Consider the following 25,441-nt stretch of genomic DNA (forward strand, 5'->3'; position numbering starts at 1 on the left):
CCACGAATAAAACGTAGAAACACTCTGCCGTTTTGGTGCACGGGGAAATATCAATAGAAATGCACAGCATACAAGAAAAGCGAGTTAGACCGTAAGATATAAAGAACGAAATTAACTTACAAGATTTAAGAAAGTAAGGTACTGAAATTTTCCACCATATACCTCCCAGCCATCCAATACAACAACGGTGTCATACCAAACAGAAACTGCATACACGCCGGTAAATTTCAAGTGCAATGATAATAACAGTACCGAGTCTACCGACATGATTCCCGGTTTATAAATTGCACAATGTACATATAACAATGTTCAGTTCCGGACATTGTAACCTGTAATCACATGTAGTCAAGTGTATTCCTTGTCTGTTGACTCGAGATAAACTTTGCAGATAAAATTAGATACTTCGTGTGTGGTTTTGTACGTGTCATTAAGTAAATATAATAAACCCTGCATTTTTAAATAGAAATCAAACGCTTGTGTGCGTGTGTGTGTGTGAATTTGTAAGTATAGTACTTCTTGATAGAAACACAGTGGGACGTGAATAGAGTAAAGTTTAAAATTTCGCTTGCATCGCGAATGAGTTCTTGTTGTTGTGGCTTTAACGCGATTTTTCAGCATATAATGGACTATATATACATGGCGGCCAGTATAACTGGTGGAGGACAAACCTGCAAATAACCAGGTAAGAGACAACGAACTACGGGAAGCTACCGGCAAACTTTCTCACATGCCCATAACGACCGAGTGACAAAAGTGAGATGACAGTAATCGACAACGGTGAGCGCTTAAGACCATTTTACCACCCATATGAGTTCTTGTGCAGACAAGTTACTACTACCTTTGACCAAGTACCATCATTTACTTATGAATGAACGCAAGGCCGAATGTGTTAGGGGGCTGTTGCAAGTGAACTAGGCGACAGGTACCGCTAATTGCAACACCGGTTCGATTCCTGCACGTAGCGAATTATAACTCTCTTACCTGTCTGATTGCATGATCTCTCTCTCTCATATATATATATATATATATATATATATATATATATATATATATATATATATATATATATATATATATATATATATAATTTATGAATAAAGAGAGATAGTTTTATTAATATTTGTATTATGTATAATGCACAATTAAAAAAGATATAAAAAAATAAATAAATATGAAAATTAAAAATTAAAAGTATTATATCTTGATATATTATTGACGAATGTTCAATATTTCATCAGAATTCAATTTATATAATAAAAAAATTATTGTGTGCATAATACTTATAATCAAATGTTTTGTAAATAATTATATATAGAATTACCCAACCGGTCTAAACCTAAACTTTCATTGTTCAAATATTGCCTACCGATGTCTACTAAGAAAATGTCTTACCGACAATTAAGTGGCAAAATGCACTTGACGGAGACCGTACTGTAGGTATGTAATTGTCCATAACCGTGTGCGATGCTGATCCGTTAATTATACCGGTGTCTATAAAAACTTTGCAAGAAAAATCGTACATCGTAATTCGTTCGATTTAACTAAATTTCTCTTTCTTTTCGGTGTTTGCTTAATATGCGACTTAAAGTACTGCATTAGTTATGCCTTAGGTTATTCTTTCTTATTTTTTCCTTGAAACGTTTCGCAAAACGTTCTCTGTTTGATAATGTATTCAGTTCTTACCGTATTCCAAAATGTCAGATATTTGAATTTACCACCATATTCATGCCATCCAAAATCGATCTCCAAAATGTCGTAGATTAAAGAATAGAGGTAGAGAATCAGTATTGAGATATGATGTACAATGTATTCGAACTCAATCATTGTCACGTAATGTTGCGCTGTTATCTACATAAGAGTCGACACTGTTGTTGACATTGACTCGGCACTTTTGTAGCCGTACAAGTATCAGCTTTTGCAAAAGGAATGCCCTAATGGCGTTTTAGTAATTGGGTGTCTGCAAGTTCAAAATGTATGATACAAAGCCAATATTAAGTAACCGCTATTTTTTAATATAAAAAGATTTTAAAATGTGAGGTTATCAAATAAAACAAATATAAAGAAGAAAAAAAGAAAGAAGTGAAAAAAAATCAAGAAAAACATGGAGAAAGAGCCAATGACTTCTGTAGAAATATACTTTTCTACTTATGTTGCTTGTCAGACACGTCAAGCATCGCAATCCAAAATGACACAAGAACCTAAGAGGAGTATCGAACAGTGATGGACCTATTCAGCAGCAACAAGATGTACCACAGTGGTTACAAGAACAATCAACGTACACGTAACACAAACCAATTCAACGAAAATTTACAAAAAGTCAAATAAGGTAGCAGGAATCTTCCATCAGTAACTGTCTCTCACTGGGCTTCATACAATCAAGGTTAGAAATATTTGTTTTGCGCCAATAACATAGAAGGTAGTTCCGTTGACTTCTAAAAGAAGTTTACGGCTACTAAGGGATTAACAATTGTTTTAAAACGGCGTGGTCAGCGTCCTTTGCGACGACAAACAGACAACGGCGTCGAATTCGTTAACTAGACTTCTCAAGCAGATTGAAAGCATCCTCCAGAAGAACTGACACCTGAAAGCGAAGCGACCATGTTTTGTCAATTGTTTGGGTCTTAGCAATACGTTATATTGTTTCACAGCAAAATAACCTAAATCCATAAAGTTGGACCAGGAAGCTTATTAGAAAGTGGCTTTGGTAGAAACCATTGATCCCACTGAAGTCTTCAATATTACTGCAGAGCAAACCACTTTCAAAGTAGAAATCCTCTTCGAACAAGTCCAAGAACACTTGGACATAAATGATCCTGGCTGTTACGAAACAAAAACCAACGGCACAGCTAAATCTCGACTGAATACATATGACGTTAGAATTCCTGCAAGATATTATTTTTTAAATCGTACTTTGACAGTGCCATTATTAGTACAAAAGGAGAACTTGGACAAAACAACGCATTTTCTGATGTAGAAGTTACTATGAAGCTACACTTTCTAAAACGATTCTCCAACGCACTGTATCTGATATATTCTGTTCACATAGGAGTATAGCTTGACAACAAGGGCTTGGTTTGGGAGATATGTTTCAATCAGTTTTTCGTATCGAGAAAAAAAAACATATTATGACTCGAGGATTGCATGCTCTAAACGATGATACATTTACGTGATCAAATGAATTTCTACAAAACGATTTTACAAAAAAGCGTCTATGATAGCAGGAAAAAATACTTTGATTTCAAACAGGAAAAAACTCATGATTCCTCTTATTAGACACAACTAGGCAAATCAAAGACAGACGTCAAAAACCCTTCAGATCTTACAGCCACTAACAGAAGAGGAGAATAATAAAAGAAGAACAGTCGTTAAAAATTTTGACGTTTCCGATTACTAACTACAAATTACGAAGAAATGCTAACTCCGCTAACTACTGCCAATAATTGACATTGCCTTACCGCTGCTAATAATGGGCATTCCCTTACCACTGCTAATAACTGCCATTGCCTTACCATTGCTAATAATAGACATTGCCTTACCACTGCTAATAATAGGCATTGCCTTACTTCTGCTAATAATAGGCATTGCTTTACCACTGCTAATAATAGGCATTGTCTTACCACTGCTAATATGCATTGCTTTACCACTGCTAATAATAGACATTGTCTTACCACTGCTAATAATAGGCATTGTTATACCATTGCTAATAATGATCATTGCATTATCATTCAGCATATACTGAGAAGAATGTCCTCAGCTGTTTGATTTAAAGGAAAGAAACCAGTAGGAGAGCCTGTACCCACTTGAATATCACGTGCTGCTTTGTGCTCTCTGAAATTGTTTAATGAATTGTGCCTTGTCATACAAATGAAGATTTATTCTAGAACTATTACGAAGCACAAGCAACTGTTGTTTCCTCGTAGCAGTTGTTACAAATCGTTAGTTGTGTATTTAATTCATTTTACAAAAGTGAATTCCGTAGGATGCTGCATAATACGATGGCATATCATGCTAAAATACAAAGGACAATTAAAAATGAATGACATAAATGGGTGGAGGAATAAGAATTACATGATATGACCGTTTTATTGTTTGTTAAAGGTTAATTATAGCTATTTGGTATTAGTTTATTCAAAGCTATGTCGGTATTGGGTGTAGCTATGGACATTGCAACCTTTGCCGAAACATCTGTGGAGAAGCTGACTTGAAAAAATTAAAAAGATTAAGCGCTGTTTTTATTTTCTTTACCCTTTCAAAATATTAATGATTTTACGCTGCATTTAAATCTTCGCTAATTTTCAGGTCTCCCACAATGAGACCAAATTAAGTATGAAGGTGTAAAGAAGGAACGGTGCTATGTTTGATCGGGTACATGGAAAGAATTACTAGTTGATTTGAAGACAGTAACAAAGATCATGTCCATCGAATTAATTTTCAATTGATTTGAAGACCATAACGGAGATTATTTCAATGGAATCAATTGCCAATTGATTTGAAGACAATAACTGAAATCATATTCGTGGAATTAATTTTCAGTAGTTTTGAAGATAATAACATAAATAATTTCCATGGAAATCAATTGCCTGTTGACTTGAATGCAATACCAGAATTCATATTCCCGGATTGAACTGACAGTTGATTTGAAGATAAAAATAGAAATCGTATTCCAGGATTGAATTGACAATTGATTTGAAGCTAAAAACACAAATCGTGTCCATGGAATGAGTTGCCAATGAATATGATGACAAAAACAAATCAGAAAAAATTAAAGGAATTTAATCGTATTATTGCATTTATCCATATTATGAATATGGACCGTGAAAATTAAAATTGAAATAATTTATTATCGATGAGTAATTTAATCATTTGTTTAGATTTTGGTGTTCTGAATGCTGATTTCTTTGGATTGCATTTTATTGATTTCCTGATTTAGCTCATTGCGTGTTTCTTTTCTTTGAGCGCCTCAGGAAAGAATAGTTTTAAACCTCTTTAAATAAGTGTATTATTAGTAATAGTAGTAGTGGTAACAGCAGTAGAAACAGTCACGTTGCAACCGGGGAGTAGGGGTGGGGGTGGCAGATTTTCCCTAATTCCATGCCTCCTAGTAGTAGTAGTCCCTTATTGTTGGTTATGTCGTTCTACTTATCTGTGTGATTTAGGTTTCTTGTAAAGAGGAGTGGAGGACACTTTTTTATAAGACAGCTTATTGGTCTTTTCTCCTTTACGTGGGCTAGATACATATTTATGACTTTTTGAAGGTACATCAGCAAATGTAATTACATTTTAAAAGTTGACCACATATATAATTATTAGTCTGGACTTCCTTGGTAGAAATGAGACATAATTTTGACTGAAAAACTGACGAAGCTCTTGAACGATTCATGCATGGTTCACTTTCACGTGACCATTTCACCCTTTGTACACATATGATATTGTGTTGGTCGTTTTGGTAATAAAATCATACGTGTAAATAATTATTCTTTTATTTTTTGGACAAATGTTAAACCTTCAGGGTTATAGGCCATGCACTGTATTATATTACATGGAAAAATAACTGACTGACATATCAGTTTTCTTTTCATATTTCATTTTCACTTGTATTAGTTCCTATACTTAAGTTATGAAAATAAAAATGAAATATACTGACATTTGGCAGTACTTTTGATCGATAATATGCATCAAAAATAGTGTATTCCGGATAGTCACATGTATGATTCATTAGACCAGTTGTGTATTCGTAAATTATACTGACGATGATTATATACAATAGAGTACACTAATGAAGACTATTTATGGCAAAATACACTCATGAAAACTATTTATGGTAAATTACACTCATTAAAACTATTTATAGTAAATTACACTCATGAAAACAGCAGCAGGGAGGCTGAGCCCACCACGGTTTTTCGTCTTAACAGAATCTCTATTAAAAACCTTTTCGATAGAAGGCTTATTTCACAAAAATAAACCTTTCCAGCCAGAAACTATGATGACTAAATCCTGTTTTCTAGCTGGAAGGGTTTATTTCGACACTGGCTGATAACTCGCTATCGAAAACTATTTCGTGCCCGAATTGACGCCGACGAAACACTCTGTGGTGCAGCCTCCCTGCTGCTAATCATGCTAGGATTTTTAGTTAAAAAATGTATCTAACCCAACTCGATACCGGGTTCGAGGGTCGTGTAAATTTATTGTCACAAACCCATGCTAGCGCTGCTGTGCACGACTAAAGAAATTTCTAAATTTGACAGCGTCCATGTCACCACTGCACCAAGTCTAATGAATATTTCGGAGTGTGTGTGCGTCAACGCCGTTAAACACCGCGAGAACATTACAATTGTCTCTGATCACTTTCGGAATTTGTGTATATCGTTGAGTTACATAAATTACATCAGTGTTTTTATGGCGCCCGCGGAAAAATATTCTTGCCGGGTTTGTTTGCTTATCCAGCACGACATCATCGTACACTACTAGGTTGTTAATTGATCCATTGATGTCATCGATGCCGGGTGCATCACTGATATCGGTGCTTCCGACTGCTTCTTTCGCGGACTCATTAAAGTCTTTCAGCGTTGATCGTCCTGGAAATGCAAGCATTTCTCGACGGTGCTCTTCCGCTCGTATACAAATTAATACTGACCGATTTCCCGCGGGAAAATGCAAACCAATCACCGGAAACTCTGTTTTTTTTAGTCTAAAAAATAACATTTCTGAAAATGCTCTGCATAGCATCGAAGATTTTCAGAAATGCTCGGCATTTACTTGATAGTTTTTCTGGTCTCCAAAAATTCTTCTAACGTTGTCACCGGCTTACAACGTCGTGTTTGATAATCAACTATCGACCTGAATTTGTAACCGCCGCATTCTCCACAAAGTGGATATTTTCCTCGGACGCCACAGCCACAGACAACACAAGGCTGGGGACCGTCAGGACTGCCCGATCTTGACAACACCATATGTAGTCCACAGAATTTGTCGACCGATCGTTTACCGCAGCGTACAGATGAACCTTGAGGCAGCCACTGACAAATATTTATAGCGCTTTTACTTGAAGGCATTCTATATAAGATGATTTTATTAAAATTAATATTTAATTAGAGTATAGATTTAATATATAAGATGTCATTTGTGATATACCATAAACTTGTCGAAGCCGAGCAATCACTGGTCGTAACTGACATTGACGGTGTTACTAAATTCAGATCAGCGCCGATAATTCAGTGCAGCGGAGAGTTTCATGTTTGGAGTGGCAGATTCACCGAAAGGGAATTTAACGATTATTATCGTGGAAGGACAAACACAAATGAAATAATTCCAAGATGTTGTTGGCGGAAACTTGTTGTTGATCTTGACGAGAAGAAACCGACACAGGAAGTCACTGCGATGTTCGCGAAAGAGTATCCAGGAGAGCGAATCGAAATAGCTGTGACAACAAAAGGTCATCATGTTACAGTACCTGGGATTATCATTGACTATCAACGTCACAAAACCATATTGGAATCGTTGGCGCGCAAATACGGACTAAGATACGTAGATGTTCACGCCGGACTAAACAGCTTGAAACTGATGACAACTAAATCTGGTAGCGCTGGCAGCGTGTGTAAAACATCGTTAGATGGAATATCGGCGTGGAGATCACTGGTTGTTATTCACGAAACCGTAGATTACATTGACTGGCGCGCTGCGCAGGGACATTTCCAGGGTGAAATTGATCCCGATGATATCACAAGAATATCTACGGCGTTGACTGGCGAACCAGATCAAATAACTGGGCTCGTGGGGACAACCGGGAACGGCTTAATCTATTCGAAGCGACCAGGACATCATTGTGAGATTTGTCAGCGACGACACGGAGTTGATGGCGGGTCAATCTCAGGTAAGTGTGACAATTGTCTGATTTTTGAACACGATGATCACTACGTGGTGAAGTGCGCGCGAAATCTACGAACCGGAAGATATCTTATTGTGAACAAAAACGACTTGACCGCGAGAATAACAAACGAACTCGCGATGGCGTTGCCGGAGTCTCAAAGAAACCCCGCGTACATAAAGTATCTGATGAAGTTTAATCGGCGGAGATATCCAGGAGAATTTCCTCCAAGAAAACCTGATATCGAATACGAGGAACCGCCTGTTCACGAAACCGGGCAAGGTTGTCTGTGTTTTGATGGGGATTATTTAGATGGATCCGCCTGTGGTTTGGGAAAATCTGAAGCCGCTTGGAGATCAATAAAAAAAGATCAGTCAGTGCTGGTTGTCAGCTACAGAATAAGTTTGTCAAGTAGAAATTCCGCGGAAAACAAATGTAAGATTTATTCTGATTTTTCAGCAAGCATCAACTTCAACGCGGATGACAAACTAAGAGTTGTTGTACAGTTCGAATCTCTTTCACGAGTAATAGGAATCCCAGATGTGTTGTTGATAGATGAGCTTCACGGCATTACAAGACAGTGTTTTAGCAGAATTAGCAGCAGCAGAACGAATTGGACTGTATTTAACGGATTGGTGACAACCGCAGCAAGAGTGATTTCGTTGGACGCGGACGCGAACAATGATGATCTTGAGATGTATCGCTCAATGGGCCGCACCGATATGAAATTTGTCGTCAACAAATACAAACCTGACCACGACAAGAGATTTGTGCTAAGAAATTCTCACGCCGATAACAGGGCAACAATGAAGAAGTACCTCGAAGACAATCCACAGAGTTGTGTTGGAGTTTTTGCTCACCCGAAAGATCGAGGTGATTATTCCGTGGAAGGGCTTGCAGCAGAGGTACAACGCTGGGGATATCCTGAAGCCCACTATCACGGTGACACCAACAGCGACAACAAGCGAAGAGATTTTGCTGACCCCGCTAAGGCCTTTGCTGACAAACGAGTAGTTATTCACAACCTGGCGCTGGAAGCAGGAGTTAGTGTAGTCGATCCCAGATTTGCTGATATATTTGTGTTCTCCAGCGAGATTGGATCGGTCGAGGCCACAAAACAAGCGCTACACAGACTAAGATGTCCACGATTAATATCGTATTCTGTTACGCCGCGACAGTGCAACCAGCATCTGGAACTAAATCGCGATGATCTGATTCGAAAGATTGTCGATAACGAACGGGACAGAACACCACGAGAACGCAACAGAACAATTCCGTCGATTTCAGAGATCAATACTGGATTTGGTCGGGCTTATATCAATGTCACGCTCGAAGAGAATCTCTCACGGAAATATTTCACGAATAGACTTATCGAGTCGATGAGAGCAAGCAGATATAAAATCGAACAAGATCCCCCTGATGACTTTAAGACCTGGCGCGGTAAACGATCCCGAGAAAAGTTGTTTAGAAAGTTTCCTTATTACGACAGTACAAATGTCAGCGAAGAGTTGTTGATGACACTCGGCGAGCGGATGAAGGCATCAGTGGCACCGAAGGATTCACCGAAGGATTCCGAAGGATTCACCGAAGGATTCACCGAAGGATTCGACGACGACAACCACGACGACGACAACCACGACGACGACCACGTAGACATCTTTGATCTGTTACAGCAAGGATTCAGCGACGACGACGACGACGACGACGACCACGTAGAACAACGACCACAGCAACAAGAACAACCTCGGTATTACAAATACAACAACGCTGACAATGGCCCAGATCAATATCGAAATAAAATGAATTATATAGAATCTCTCTATCAGAAAGATTTCAGCAAGTGCCCAGCAGAGGTCATCGAGAGCGCCTACAGGAAAAGAAAAATGTTTAAGCGGTATCATCGCAAAAAAATAAACCAGCACACGGGTAACACAGAAATATTCGAAAATCAGGTTCCACGGGGACACAAAATGACGTTACGACAACGAGAAAAGCTTATCGACGACATCATAACGTGGTCAGGCGCACCAGCGGTGATATCCGGCGGCGATAACACATTTGACGCAGATAACATCGTCGACAAGATCCTGAAAAATCCTTCCGAGTATAACAAGTTCGTGTGCGATTACAAAAATTTATTCAAACATCAGAAGAAGCTAACACGACAAAGTATCTTGGGAACATTCAGAACAATCTACTCGAGATACGGAGCAGAATTAGTCGCTGAAAATAAAAGAAATCCCAGTCGCGGTAAGTATCACATAGAGTATCCTAGTTGGCCCGCCCCGGATTGTTTTGATATGGCGTCGTGGCGAAACACGATGATCAGCGACGATGAGATTAATATCGGCGGAAGGGATATTCTCGCAGTTGATTACGAAAGCACCTGGCTAAAGTTTCATATTTGGAGCGCCAACGACTGGTTTCAGCGATATGAACAGGAATAACATCACCGGAGATGTTTGCGGACCAGTATGATAAGTGTGGAAAGTGAGAGATTTATAATATTATATATGGATTTTCTCACTTTCCACACTGACGAAATCTTTCGATGAGATTCGCCGTCGAGACGATTTGACACAGTTTACGGAAGAAAATCTCTCAGAGATAGCAACACAAGAAGATGTTTATCGAGCCTAATAAGTGTGGTCACCAACAACAACAAAATCCCTAATAAATATAACAATAACAATAAAAAAAATAATAAATAACAATAAAACGCCGCAGATCAGCTTATTATTGTTGTTATTACTACAGATAAGCTTATTATTGTTTATTATTGTTGTTTTATTGTTATTTATTTTTTTTATTGCCAAGATAATATATCGGCGCTTTTTTTGGCCTTACCAGAAAATTACCTTGAGCATAAGCTCGAGTACTTAAGGCCAAAAAAAGCGCCGATATATTATCTTGTTATTGTTATAGTGATGCCCAAAATGCGTGAGCTGACCCAGGATGACATCGAAGATATCATCGCAGCCAAGAATAAAAAACCGATAACAGAGATTGCCGACCAGTACAAGATAGGATTCAACAGGATCTATAAGATTTGGAAGAATGGTCCTGAACCAATACCGGAAAGTGTTCGACAACTGCAAGATAAGATTCAGCTGTTGGAAACTCGCATAGCTGTGTTAACCACAGATAAGGATTTTTACCGCGAGAAGTTTGAAGAAGCTGCAACAGCCGCAGAGATTCTGTTACAAGAGAAGCTGAACAAGACAACGTAGTTACTCTGGATTGTTTTTCCGCTGCAGATATTTCCAGCGTAGTCTTGCCAACTCCGCAGCGTTTCGGTCCGTAATTGAGTTAATGGCGCGCTTCATACTGATAAAATCCTGATAATCAGACGGCGGAGAGAAACTTATTTCACGGTCGCGATGAGGTAACGTGAACGTTGCCAGCGATGCCAATGGAACATCAACGGGATTGTCTAGTCGGGGATCACCCACAATCAGATCAAAGCCGAATTTGTTCTGCAACATAATTTTTTTTACTGGCGCGGGCACATCTAACCGGTCAAGAATGAATTCGATCACAGACAATCTAATTTGGTCATGAGCCGCCGGATCAGTTTGTGGTCGTGTCACATACAAATGCGTTATCCCGTGGTCTTTTCCGACGCGGACTACTTGCTGATAATTAACCCAACCTTGCCAGGAATAGTTGATCATATATGTTATTGTTTACTTCTAACAGCGACCGACCACGACAGACCAACAAGAATCTGCTATCGATGTCAGTGATTATTATTCTACCACGACGAGACACTTTGACAGGTTAAGATCTTCTGGAGCGTCAAGACCGCGCCGTCGACAATAACGTCGTTGTAGTCGTTGTCGCGCTAGTTGATTCCGATCGGGCGTGTATATTGATTGTCGCTGAGAGAATCCTGGATAGACTATGTCGTGGACACAAACAACTTGATCGACAACGCTTACACGTGAACCAGCCACGGGCTGCTCTCGCACGATAAACTCTGCCATTTGCTTGTATATTATATTCGTTGTTTTAATTGGGTTGGCTAAACAATAATGACTTCTCGTGATGCTGCGTGTGTTGAAGATTTTCGCGACGAGATAGAGCACGCCAGATTTGATATCAAAGAGGCAATCAACAACGTAGATGATCGTCTGACCAAACTGGAGGTTGTTGTCGGAGATTTACTCACGCGATTCGAATCGCTGATAAAATACCTCACAGCGGCGTCAGATCGTCTCGACGATAAGTGTGGAAAGTGAGATATTTATAATATTATTATGGATTTTCTCACTTTCCACATTCGAGTTGAGCCCGAAACACTCTTCGACGCGGTGATGTCACTGTTAAATAATAAATTTATTATATAATGACAGATATCAGCGACAACATAGACGAATCTGACAGCGAAGATGAATCTGAAGACGAAAAATTGTCGTGGCTGGACGCTAACAAACTAATGATGCCATTTCCAGAGTGTTATGATGTTATCGCGTTTAACCTAGATACGGAATGTTGTTTGAAATTCAACGAGGTTGACAAACCAGAGAATTTCTGCTCGAACAGTAACTACTTTTATAATCACGGCAGCCCCCATTTGATGGTTACTCCGGAAAATTTCAACAAAGAATGTCGCCGTTACAATTTTGAATTTTTAGTCAGGCAGCTAAGATTTTACTTCGCAAGAAAGCCTGACATGCTATTCAGCGACGATTTCGGAGTCAAGGAATATTTTAACCCGAAGAAGTACAACAAAAAAAGGGTAGCAGTGTTTGATTTACACGACAGCTGAGGTTACTGGGAGTGCGACGATATCGACGCGGCGATGTGTTGCGCGAAGTCGTTAGCGGATAATTACGCGATAGACCATCGTGGTCATTTGTGTTTGTTAATCAAACGGCAGCGACTATCAAGCGACAGAGAATATTCTGTGCTAACTCAGCGAATCAGCGAGGCGTTACGAGAATGCGATATGCGATGCAATTGTCCGGTCAAATACTCCGATGTGTTATCGGCAACGACAGATCGTCTCGGCGACAAATGGCTCAACTAAGGAATCGCGCTGAATTGTATTACTTTCGTCGTGTGACGGCGAATCATCGCAGAAAAGTTCGTCGATGTGGAAAGTGAGAAAATCCATATATAATATTATAAATCTCTCACTTTCCACACTTATCATATTGGTCCTTAAATGTTCCTTGTGATGCTACTCTTGCTAGATCGTTGAAACCAGTCATCGGCGCTAACAACAGTTGCGGAAAGTAACTAAAATATTTATTAGGGATTTTGTTGTTGTTGGTGACCACACTTATTAGGCTCGATAAACATCTTCTTGTGTTGCTATCTCTGAGAGATTTTCTTCCGTAAACTGTGTCAAATCGTCTCGACGGCGAATCTCATCGAAAGATTTCGTCAGTGTGGAAAGTGAGAAAATCCATATATAATATTATAAATCTCTCACTTTCCACACTTATCATACTGGTCCGCAAACATCTCCGGTGATGTTATTCCTGTTCATATCGCTGAAACCAGTCGTTGGCGCTCCAAATATGAAACTTTAGCCAGGTGCTTTCGTAATCAACTGCGAGAATATCCCTTCCGCCGATATTAATCTCATCGTCGCTGATCATCGTGTTTCGCCACGACGCCATATCAAAACAATCCGGGGCGGGCCAACTAGGATACTCTATGTGATACTTAACGCGACTGGGATTTCTTTTATTTTCAGCGACTAATTCTGCTCCGTATCTCGAGTAGATTGTTCTGAATGTTCCCAAGATACTTTGTCGTGTTAGCTTCTTCTGATGTTTGAATAAATTTTTGTAATCGCACACGAACTTGTTATACTCGGAAGGATTTTTCAGGATCTTGTCGACGATGTTATCTGCGTCAAATGTGTTATCGCCGCCGGATATCACCGCTGGTGCGCCTGACCACGTTATGATGTCGTCGATAAGCTTTTCTCGTTGTCGTAACGTCATTTTGTGTCCCCGTGGAACCTGATTTTCGAATATTTCTGTGTTACCCGTGTGCTGGTTTATTTTTTTGCGATGATACCGCTTAAACATTTTTCTTTTCCTGTAGGCGCTCTCGATGACCTCTGCTGGGCACTTGCTGAAATCTTTCTGATAGAGAGATTCTATATAATTCATTTTATTTCGATATTGATCTGGGCCATTGTCAGCGTTGTTGTATTTGTAATACCGAGGTTGTTCTTGTTGCTGTGGTCGTTGTTCTACGTGGTCGTCGTCGTCGTCGTCGTCGTCGCTGAATCCTTGCTGTAACAGATCAAAGATGTCTACGTGGTCGTCGTCGTGGTTGTCGTCGTCGTGGTTGTCGTCGTCGAATCCTTCGGTGAATCCTTCGGTGAATCCTTCGGAATCCTTCGGTGAATCCTTCGGTGCCACTGATGCCTTCATCCGCTCGCCGAGTGTCATCAACAACTCTTCGCTGACATTTGTACTGTCGTAATAAGGAAACTTTCTAAACAACTTTTCTCGGGATCGTTTACCGCGCCAGGTCTTAAAGTCATCAGGGGGATCTTGTTCGATTTTATATCTGCTTGCTCTCATCGACTCGATAAGTCTATTCGTGAAATATTTCCGTGAGAGATTCTCTTCGAGCGTGACATTGATATAAGCCCGACCAAATCCAGTATTGATCTCTGAAATCGACGGAATTGTTCTGTTGCGTTCTCGTGGTGTTCTGTCCCGTTCGTTATCGACAATCTTTCGAATCAGATCATCGCGATTTAGTTCCAGATGCTGGTTGCACTGTCGCGGCGTAACAGAATACGATATTAATCGTGGACATCTTAGTCTGTGTAGCGCTTGTTTTGTGGCCTCGACCGATCCAATCTCGCTGGAGAACACAAATATATCAGCAAATCTGGGATCGACTACACTAACTCCTGCTTCCAGCGCCAGGTTGTGAATAACTACTCGTTTGTCAGCAAAGGCCTTAGCGGGGTCAGCAAAATCTCTTCGCTTGTTGTCGCTGTTGGTGTCACCGTGATAGTGGGCTTCAGGATATCCCCAGCGTTGTACCTCTGCTGCAAGCCCTTCCACGGAATAATCACCTCGATCTTTCGGGTGAGCAAAAACTTCAACACAACTCTGTGGATTGTCTTCGAGGTACTTCTTCATTGTTGCCCTGTTATCGGCGTGAGAATTTCTTAGCACAAATCTCTTGTCGTGGTCAGGTTTGTATTTGTTGACGACAAATTTCATATCGGTGCGGCCCATTGAGCGATACATCTCAAGATCATCATTGTTCGCGTCCGCGTCCAACGAAATCACTCTTGCTGCGGTTGTCACCAATCCGTTAAATACAGTCCAATTCGTTCTGCTGCTGCTAATTCTGCTAAAACACTGTCTTGTAATGCCGTGAAGCTCATCTATCAACAACACATCTGGGATTCCTATTACTCGTGAAAGAGATTCGAACTGTACAACAACTCTTAGTTTGTCATCCGCGTTGAAGTTGATGCTTGCTGAAAAATCAGAATAAATCTTACATTTGTTTTCCGCGGAATTTCTACTTGACAAACTTATTCTGTAGCTGACAACCAGCACTGACTGATCTTTTTTTATTGATCTCCAAGCGGCTTCAGATTTTCCCAAACCACAGGCGGATCCATCTAAATAATCCCCATCAAAACACAGACAACCTTGCCCGGTTTCGTGAACAGGCGGTTCCTCGTATTCGATATCAGGTTTTCTTGGAGGAAATTCTCCTGGATATCTCCGCCGATTAAACTTCATCAGATACTTTATGTACGCGGGGTTTCTTTGAGACTCCGGCAACGCCATCGCGAGTTCGTTTGTTATTCTCGCGGTCAAGTCGTTTTTGTTCACAATAAGATATCTTCCGGTTCGTAGATTTCGCGCGCACTTCACCACGTAGTGATCATCGTGTTCAAAAATCAGACAATTGTCACACTTACCTGAGATTGACCCGCCATCAACTCCGTGTCGTCGCTGACAAATCTCACAATGATGTCCTGGTCGCTTCGAATAGATTAAGCCGTTCCCGGTTGTCCCCACGAGCCCAGTTATTTGATCTGGTTCGCCAGTCAACGCCGTAGATATTCTTGTGATATCATCGGGATCAATTTCACCCTGGAAATGTCCCTGCGCAGCGCGCCAGTCAATGTAATCTACGGTTTCGTGAATAACAACCAGTGATCTCCACGCCGATATTCCATCTAACGATGTTTTACACACGCTGCCAGCGCTACCAGATTTAGTTGTCATCAGTTTCAAGCTGTTTAGTCCGGCGTGAACATCTACGTATCTTAGTCCGTATTTGCGCGCCAACGATTCCAATATGGTTTTGTGACGTTGATAGTCAATGATAATCCCAGGTACTGTAACATGATGACCTTTTGTTGTCACAGCTATTTCGATTCGCTCTCCTGGATACTCTTTCGCGAACATCGCAGTGACTTCCTGTGTCGGTTTCTTCTCGTCAAGATCAACAACAAGTTTCCGCCAACAACATCTTGGAATTATTTCATTTGTGTTTGTCCTTCCACGATAATAATCGTTAAATTCCCTTTCGGTGAATCTGCCACTCCAAACATGAAACTCTCCGCTGCACTGAATTATCGGCGCTGATCTGAATTTAGTAACACCGTCAATGTCAGTTACGACCAGTGATTGCTCGGCTTCGACAAGTTTATGGTATATCACAAATGACATCTTATATATTAAATCTATACTCTAATTAAATATTAATTTTAATAAAATCATCTTATATAGAATGCCTTCAAGTAAAAGCGCTATAAATATTTGTCAGTGGCTGCCTCAAGGTTCATCTGTACGCTGCGGTAAACGATCGGTCGACAAATTCTGTGGACTACATATGGTGTTGTCAAGATCGGGCAGTCCTGACGGTCCCCAGCCTTGTGTTGTCTGTGGCTGTGGCGTCCGAGGAAAATATCCACTTTGTGGAGAATGCGGCGGTTACAAATTCAGGTCGATAGTTGATTATCAAACACGACGTTGTAAGCCGGTGACAACGTTAGAAGAATTTTTGGAGACCAGAAAAACTATCAAGTAAATGCCGAGCATTTCTGAAAATCTTCGATGCTATGCAGAGCATTTTCAGAAATGTTATTTTTTAGACTAAAAAAAACAGAGTTTCCGGTGATTGGTTTGCATTTTCCCGCGGGAAATCGGTCAGTATTAATTTGTATACGAGCGGAAGAGCACCGTCGAGAAATGCTTGCATTTCCAGGACGATCAACGCTGAAAGACTTTAATGAGTCCGCGAAAGAAGCAGTCGGAAGCACCGATATCAGTGATGCACCCGGCATCGATGACATCAATGGATCAATTAACAACCTAGTAGTGTACGATGATGTCATGCTGGATAAACAAACTAACCCGGCAAGAATATTCTCCCGCGGTCGACACAAAAACACTGATATAATTTATGTGACTCAACGATATACACAAATTCCGAAAGTGATCAGAGATAATTGTAACGTTCTTGCGGTGTTTAACGGAGTCGACACACACACGCTGAGAAATATTCATCAGACTTGGTGCAACGGAGACATGGACATCAATAAATTTAAAAATTTCTTCAGTCACGCACAGCGTGTCCCACATGGGTTTGTGACGATAAATTTACATGATCCTCGAACCCGGTATAGAGTTGGGTTAGATACATTTTTTAACTAAAAATCCTAGCATGATTAGCAGCAGGGAGGCTGCACCACAGAGTGTTTCGTCGGCGTCAACTCGGGCACGAAATAGTTTTCGATAGCGAGTTATCAGCCAGTGTCGAAATAAACCCTTCCAGCTAGAAAACAGGATTTAGTCATCATAGTTTCTGGCTGGAAGGGTTTATTTTTGTGAAATAAGCCTTCTATCGAAAAGGTTTTTAATAGAGATTCTGTTAAGACGAGAAACCGTGGTGGGCTCAGCCTCCCTGCTGCTAAAACTATTTATAGTAAATTACACTCATGAAACTATTTTTAGTAAATTACATTCACGAAAACTATTTATAGTAAATTACACTCATGAAAACTATAGTAAATTACACTCATTAAAACTATTTATAGTAAATTACACTCAGGAAGCCTGTTTATAGTAAATTACACGCAGGAAGCCTATTTATTGTAAATTACACTTGAAGATTATGTACAGTAAAGTACACTAATAAGACTATTTATAGTAACTTATACTCAGGAAGAATATTTATGGTAAAATACACTCGTTCTTCATTTTTATTAGTTCTTATACTTATATTATGAAAAAAAGATGAAATATGCTGACATTTGGTAGTACTTTTGATCGACACTATGCAACATAAATATTGTATTCCGGATGGTTACCTGTGTGATACATTAGACCAACAGTGTATTAGTGCATTCCTGATGGCTACACACATGATTCGTTGGACCAATATTGTATTCCTGATAGTTTCCTGAATGATTTATTAGATCCAAAGTGTATTCCTGATGGTTACATGTATGATTCGTTAGATCCACAGTGGGGTGGGTTCCGTTATTTCAAAAGGTCCATGATGGGTACATGCATGATTCGTTAGACTAACAGTATTCCTGATGTTTACATGTATGATTCGTTAGATCCATAGTGTATTTATGATGGGTGCATGCATGATTCGTTAGACCAACAGTATTCCTGATGGTTACATGTATGATTCATTAGACCAATAGTGTATTCCTGATGTTTACATGTATGATTCGTTAGATCCATAGTGTATTTATGATGGGTGCATGCACGATTCGTTAGACCAACAGTGTATTCCTGATGGTTACATGTATGATTCATTAGACCGATAGTGTATTCCTGATGGATACATGTATGATTCGTTAGAACAAAAGTGTATTCCTAAATTACACTAACGATAATTATATACAGTAAAGTACACTAATGAAGACCATTTATGGTAAAATGCTCTCATGAAAAATATTTATAGTAAATTACATTCATGAAGACTGTTTATTGTAAATTACGCTTTGAACATTATGTACAGTAAAGTACGCTAATGTAGACTATTTATAGTAAATTACACTCATGAAAACTATTTATGGTAAAATACACTCATGAAGACTATTTGTAGTAAATTGCACTAATGTAGACTATTTATAGTAAATTACACTCATGAAGACTATTTATGGTAAATTACACTAATGTAGACTATTTATAGTAAATTACACTCATGAACACTATGGTAAATTACACTCATGAAGGCTATTTATAGTAAATTACACTCATGAAGACTATGGCAAAATACACTCATGAAGACTATAGTAAATTACACTCATGAAGACTATTTATGGTAAAATACACTCATGAAGACTATATTATATTACACTCATGAAGACTTTAATAAATTACACTAATGAAGATTATTTATGGTAAAATTTAACACTCATGAAGACTATTTGTAGTAAATTACACTCATGAAAACTATGTATAGTAAATTACACTGATGAAGACTATTTATAGTAAATTACACTCATGAAGACTATGACAAAATACATTTATGAAGATATAGTAAATTACACTCATGAATACTGTGGTAAAATACACCCATGAAGACTATATTATATTACACTCATGAGACTATTTATAGTAAATTACACTAATGAAGACTTTATGGTAAAATACACTCATGAAGACTATAGCAAATTACACTCATGAAGACTATTTATGGTAAAATACACTCATGAAGACTATTTATAGTAAATTACACTCATGAAGACTATTTATAGTAAATTACATTCATGAAGACTATTTATGGTAAAATACACTCACGAAGACTATAGTATATTACACTCATGAAGACTATTTATAGTAAATTACATTCATGAAGACTATTTATGGTAAAATACACTCACGAAGACTATAGTATATTACACTCATGAAGACTATTTATAGTAAATTACACTAATGAAGATTAAGTATAGTAAACAATACTAACGAAGACGTAATTGTGAGGGATCCTCATATTGTCCAGTTTGTTATTAGCATATGGTGAGTACGAGCATGGAGGCCCCTCCCCATTCCCCAATTTTTCGTAATTTTAAAATCTACCACATTGCATGCCACTAATTTGGATAAATTATGTAACACGTCATTATAGGAGCATGTGTCAGTAACTTCTTTAAGTTTATCTTCATATTTTACCTGTCTATAAAGGACAAGTATTAATCAATGATCCAAGTATGTATGCATGGATGGATGGACGGACGTAATTATATATGTATGCATGTATACGTATGTATGTGTGTCGCTTAACCGCACATCAGCATGATCAAGGCTATATAATACCGAGCAAATTTAGATATAAAAATGGCATAAAAAACAAACATAAAGGTCAAAAGAAGGGTAACATTCCATGGGCGTCCACAGAAATGTTTGTCTGGGGGAGGAGGTGGCAAAGCCAAAATCGAAGCAGGGCCGGATTAGGTCAAGAGTTTGGTGGTGATGGGGTGGGTTCCGATATTTTAAAAGGTCCCTGACTTTCCTAATACCCAATAAACGTGCATTAGAACAAAACGATAGTCAATCTGATTAAAATCAGATCCCCACTATCCTACGTGAAGATCTGACAGCGACACGCTAGGGGTAATTTCTAGTAACCTATGTTATTACCATAATCACTAATTTTATCAGCCAATCAGATGACGCCTTATACCTTCGCGTTTGGGAGACTGAGCAATTTAGCTGAAGAGCATCAGTGCGTGCCTATCGACTTTATTCACTTTCAAATTTCTGAAAGCTGCGTTTCCATTGGCTAACTCAAAAGCCACCAGAACATAAACCCCAAGCGGTCGCTGTCAAGCTCTTCACCCAGGACAGTGGAGATCTGATTTGAGTCAAATTTCAAGTTACTAGCTAATGTACGTGTGCATGTGTATTTTTATAGCAAGGGGGTCAGGAAACCGCCCCCTCTCTTGATCTGGCCCTGCAAGGGGACAAAATAATTTCAGCTATATATTTATATGCACTACACAAAATGGATTTTTGAAATATCTGGACGGGGGTAGGGGGAGCAACTGCACCCACCCTGCTGTGGACGACCATGTAAACTTCCTCAAATACAAAGTAAAATTACTCTAATACAAAGTTCAATTCCTTTAATACAAGGTCAATTCTTTTCTACATAAACCAAAATCTGTTAAAACGTCCAGGACCGTTTCAGCCGCAAAATAATCAGGGGAGGTAACCCAAGGTAAAAAGTGTGCCTCTGTAAGTCACCTCTAATGGTCTTCAGACATGCAAGAGGACACGTTGGCCCAATTCTACATCCTCGAATTTGCATCAAGTGAGGGTGGGGTGGGGTGTAGGTCGGCTAATGTTGGTCTCAAACTGTCGTTTATAAATAAGTCTGGCTACACACACACACACACATACACACACACACTTCACGGAAATAACTGAGCTTTTCCTGTCAAAAATAGCAGGAAGAAAATGTATAGTTAAACGTGTTAATCAATAGACTATAGACAAAAGCAAACTTACAAAACAGATGAATGTCAGGAACTTGAACTTGCCGGCAAATCCCTGATAAGTCAGGAGGTAGGAGCCCTCACCATCTCCGACAAAATTGATATCATACCACAATATAGAAGAGTAAAACACGAAAAGAACCACGTGAAATGCTTCCGTCAATCTAAAAGCCATCGTTTATGTATGCCCTGAGCACTACTGTAAGGCAATCCACTTGTATTTCACAACGAAGGTATTTTATTTTCGGATCGATTGGTATGCCATTTGTAGACGTCTGTATTGTGTATTATGTCTTACACAATATAGTTAACATGTATGGTGTAGAATTCATACCTGTTTATGACGAGCAAAGGCATATTGTAGTTTACACTGAACACAAGATGTTAGTTACGGTTTTTATTCTGATGAATTCCTCTCTCTCTCTCTCTCTCTCTCTCTCGTTTGGAAGTCTGTGTTAGTGCCAGCTTTGTGGAGTCAGCAAACATTTAAACCACTCGGTACACAGGAAACTAAGAGTTTAAATATGGATCGGTGCAGTTCATTTGGAATTGTTTGTTGTTTATAGCTTTAGCGTATAAAACAGACCGACCCATCTCCTAGTCTACCATAAGCAGATTATGATAGACTAGAAGATGGGTCGGTCTGTTTTCCGTCGACCGTCCGTTAGCACGTTTTAACTACTTGGAACACGTCTTTAAACTTTAAACAAAATCATCCCGTGGTCTAATTTCTCCAAAATGAAATGGTGCCTCTCGGACTTCCAATATGGCCGTCACAGTGGCCATCTTGAAAATCTTGATATCTGCACATCTCCAGGAGGAAATTTCATATCAACATGGGGGTTTCTCTAAAGGGCTTCTTATGATGTATAGCTGGTCATAAATTAAACTGATGCTGAATTAATGCCCAGTATAGCCACCATTACAGCCACCTTGGAAATATTGTTATTGGTTCTAATCCTGAACAGATGGTCACATCAACATGGGGTTTCCAATAAAACGCTTCTCATGCAATCTAGTTGGTTCAAGAAATGAAAATGGTCCCGATCTGACACGCATTATGGCCACCACAGTGTCCATATTTAAAATCCTTTTACTGCTGCTCCTACTGAATGGCATTTTGAAAAACTCCTCCTGAATACATGATCATATCAACAGTGGGTTTTCACTAAAAGACTTTTCGTGATGTCTAGTAGGTGTTAAATGGAATTGGTGCCGACCTGACGTCCTACATGACTGCTACCGAAGCCATCTTAAATGTTTTATCACAACTCCTCCAGCATGGATGGTATAGACCGCTCCAGTGGCCTAGTAGTTAGAGCGTCCGCCTTGGAAGCGTGAGGTTGTGGGTTCAATGCTCGGCCGAGTCATACCAATGACTTACAATAATGGTACTAACAGCTGCCTCGCTTGGCGCTCAGCATTAAGAGTTTAGTGTTAGGACTGGTCGGCCTGGTGTCAGGATAATGTGACTCGGTGTGACATCATGCTACATGTCTGCTGCATGATGCCCCAGTGCTGGACATCACTACAAGCTGCCACACTGCAGACATCGTAGCGATATGACTGAAAAGTTGTTAAAGCTACTTTAAAAATCCAAATCACACACACCATGATGGTTACTCGTATAAGCAGGGGCCATCTTGAAAATCTTGTTATAGCTACTTCTGCTGGCTGGCTGGTTATATCAACATGGGGTTTTCGCTAAAATGTTCCTTATGATGTCAGGCTAGTCCTAAATAAAATTGATGTCCATACGATATCCGTTATGGCCGCCATGACCACCATCTTCACTATCTTGTTATCACAAGTCTACTTGAGCATATTGACTTGGGGTTTTAGCATAAAAATTCTTATGATGTCAAATTGGTCTTATACGAAAATTTCACAGATTTGATGTCCGGTATGGCCGCCGCAGCAGCAGCCATATTGTGTTACGTATTTATGGTCATAAACCAAGTAACAGAAAGAATTAAACCCATCACGTTTTGGAAAACGTAACAAATAATCTAAATATTCACGTTATAAAAAGAAAATTCAATTGTAATGTACGGTATTAAGAATTGAATCCAAAATAATCCTAAAAAGTTATATTTAAGTCCACAAGAATTAATATTCCAAATCAAATTAACATCCTCGAAAGTGCAGGTATGATATCAGTCCTGATGTACAGAATTCGTTGGAAAAAAATTATAGTCTCCGAATTAACGTTTAGTCCAATGAGCACTTTACGATTCCAATGAATAATCCAAACAAATGTTTCCTCTCAAATTTTATTTAAACACAAATTTATATACATCTGCAGACCGATATTAGCACAAGAACAAATGAAATTTCTCAGTTATTTTATTGTATAAAAGTATACCATCCTAAAAACTCAACAGTCTCCTGTTCACTACGTTACTACCCCACATTGTAAAATAACTCACCTGACTGACCTATCCAGTGGGAACTTATCCCATAAACTGGTTTTATTATTAGAATATTGACGATACATATTTGTAGATCTTATGTAATCAATAGGCATTCTTAATATCTTAAAATAGAATCTACACCGTGTACCAAACCATGCTATGTTATATCTTCTTCATAGATAATCGCATTTACAGTCTTGAACAATTTTGTTTATATTGTTACCATTGTATGGTTTAAATTGTTACGATTATATGGTCTAAAAGTAAGTAACAGAAAAGAGCGAAAATCAACAAGTTTTGTGAAATTCAACAAATAATATATTTCCAATGAGTACAACGTGAAAATGTAAAAAGAACTTACAGCATTGTGAATAAAATCCTTAAATGTTCCTAAAGGTTCTATCCCACATTCAGATGTATAGACTGAAACAAGATAACTATCTCTATCTATATCTGTATCTATCTCTGTCTCTATCTGTATCTATCTGTCTATCTCTATATCTATCTATCAATCAGTATCTATCAATCTATCCATCAATCAGTATATATCAATCTGTCCATCTATCTATCTATCTATTTATCTATCTATCTCGTTGTCTCTCTCTCTCTCTCTCTCTCTATATATATATATATATATATATATATATATATATATATATATATATATATATATATATATATATATATCTTTTTATACATCTCTCATATTCTATTCTATCCATCTATTCTATCTATCTTATCTAATATGTCTATTATCTCTCTCTCTCTCTCTCTCTCTCTCTCTCAGCGTAACTGCATCTTTAAGTAGGTACCATACCTACCTATATAATGACTTTTATATATTTAACTGCCAATCAGCAGAACTTTCAACACTTGTCAATCTTGCTGCCTTTTTCTACACAAAGAATGACTTGCGCACCTACCTGTCTATTTGAATACATATTCAGGTAATTCCTCTCAGCTAGTCATATAATATGCATATATGTGTGACCCATCTCTCATTGATAGACATACTTCTCATACGTTTGTAACAAGATAACCGAGTGGGATTTCGGATTTACAGCATAACACTTTTGATGGTGACACAAATACAACGTTTAATAACGAACGACTTGAATGAGCAATTTATTATGATTAATATGTGCGTGTATGTGCGCCAAATATTGGATCAATTAACGTAAAACGCACTGACTTTAATGTTGAAAATACAAATAAATGACTTTACATAGTAAAGGACAAGGGGTGAATGATTCACAGTGATTTCACAACGGAAAGATTGATGTGTTTTACTCAAATAGTAAACAAACGATGTACTAATTTGCTCATATAGTGAAATGTATTCACACAAATAGTGAAATTATGTAAACAAAAGGGACAGATATACAAATTATTTTTACAGTCCCCAAAACAACTAGGTTTTACTAACCCCAAAAATTAGCCCACGGCTAAAAGATTACATGTATAGAGTTACACGCTCCGTCAATAGCACACTTTGCTACCAGTCACACTGGCCAATCAAGCCGACAGTATTCCAGGTTGGTCAATCAAGCAGTCAGCGCCCACCAATCCGGGTCAGCAACGCCTGATCATCTGCTACTCGACCAGTAACACTGTTTATTCAGCTCTACGGCTGCTATGGTCGACTTCTATGGTTAGCTCTGCAGCTGATACCACGTCGACTCCGTCAAT

At 38.8% G+C, this 25,441-nt stretch overlaps 1 protein-coding gene across 2 annotated transcripts in view; it reads right to left on the reverse strand.

Moving 5' to 3' along the window:
* Window positions 1-21,599, reverse strand: part of LOC149783361 (androgen-induced gene 1 protein-like) — a 53,868-nt gene extending 32,269 nt beyond the window's left edge. The window contains exon 1 of one of the 2 annotated variants that reach the window (XM_089931573.1): window positions 21,352-21,599. In XM_089931573.1, coding sequence (XP_089787699.1) covers window positions 21,352-21,513 — 162 coding nt within the window. In that variant the 5' untranslated portion in view covers window positions 21,514-21,599. Of the gene's footprint in view, window positions 1-1,683; window positions 1,895-21,351 lie in introns of those variants that run through there. The other variant, XM_089931575.1, reaches the window with a different exon arrangement.
* Between the last annotated feature and the right edge of the window lie 3,842 nt (window positions 21,600-25,441).

This window comes from Sinohyriopsis cumingii, chromosome 14 (assembly GCF_028554795.1).
Source record: "Sinohyriopsis cumingii isolate HCF-2022 chromosome 14, ASM2855479v2, whole genome shotgun sequence".
Classification (NCBI taxonomy): Eukaryota; Metazoa; Mollusca; class Bivalvia; order Unionida; family Unionidae; genus Sinohyriopsis; species Sinohyriopsis cumingii.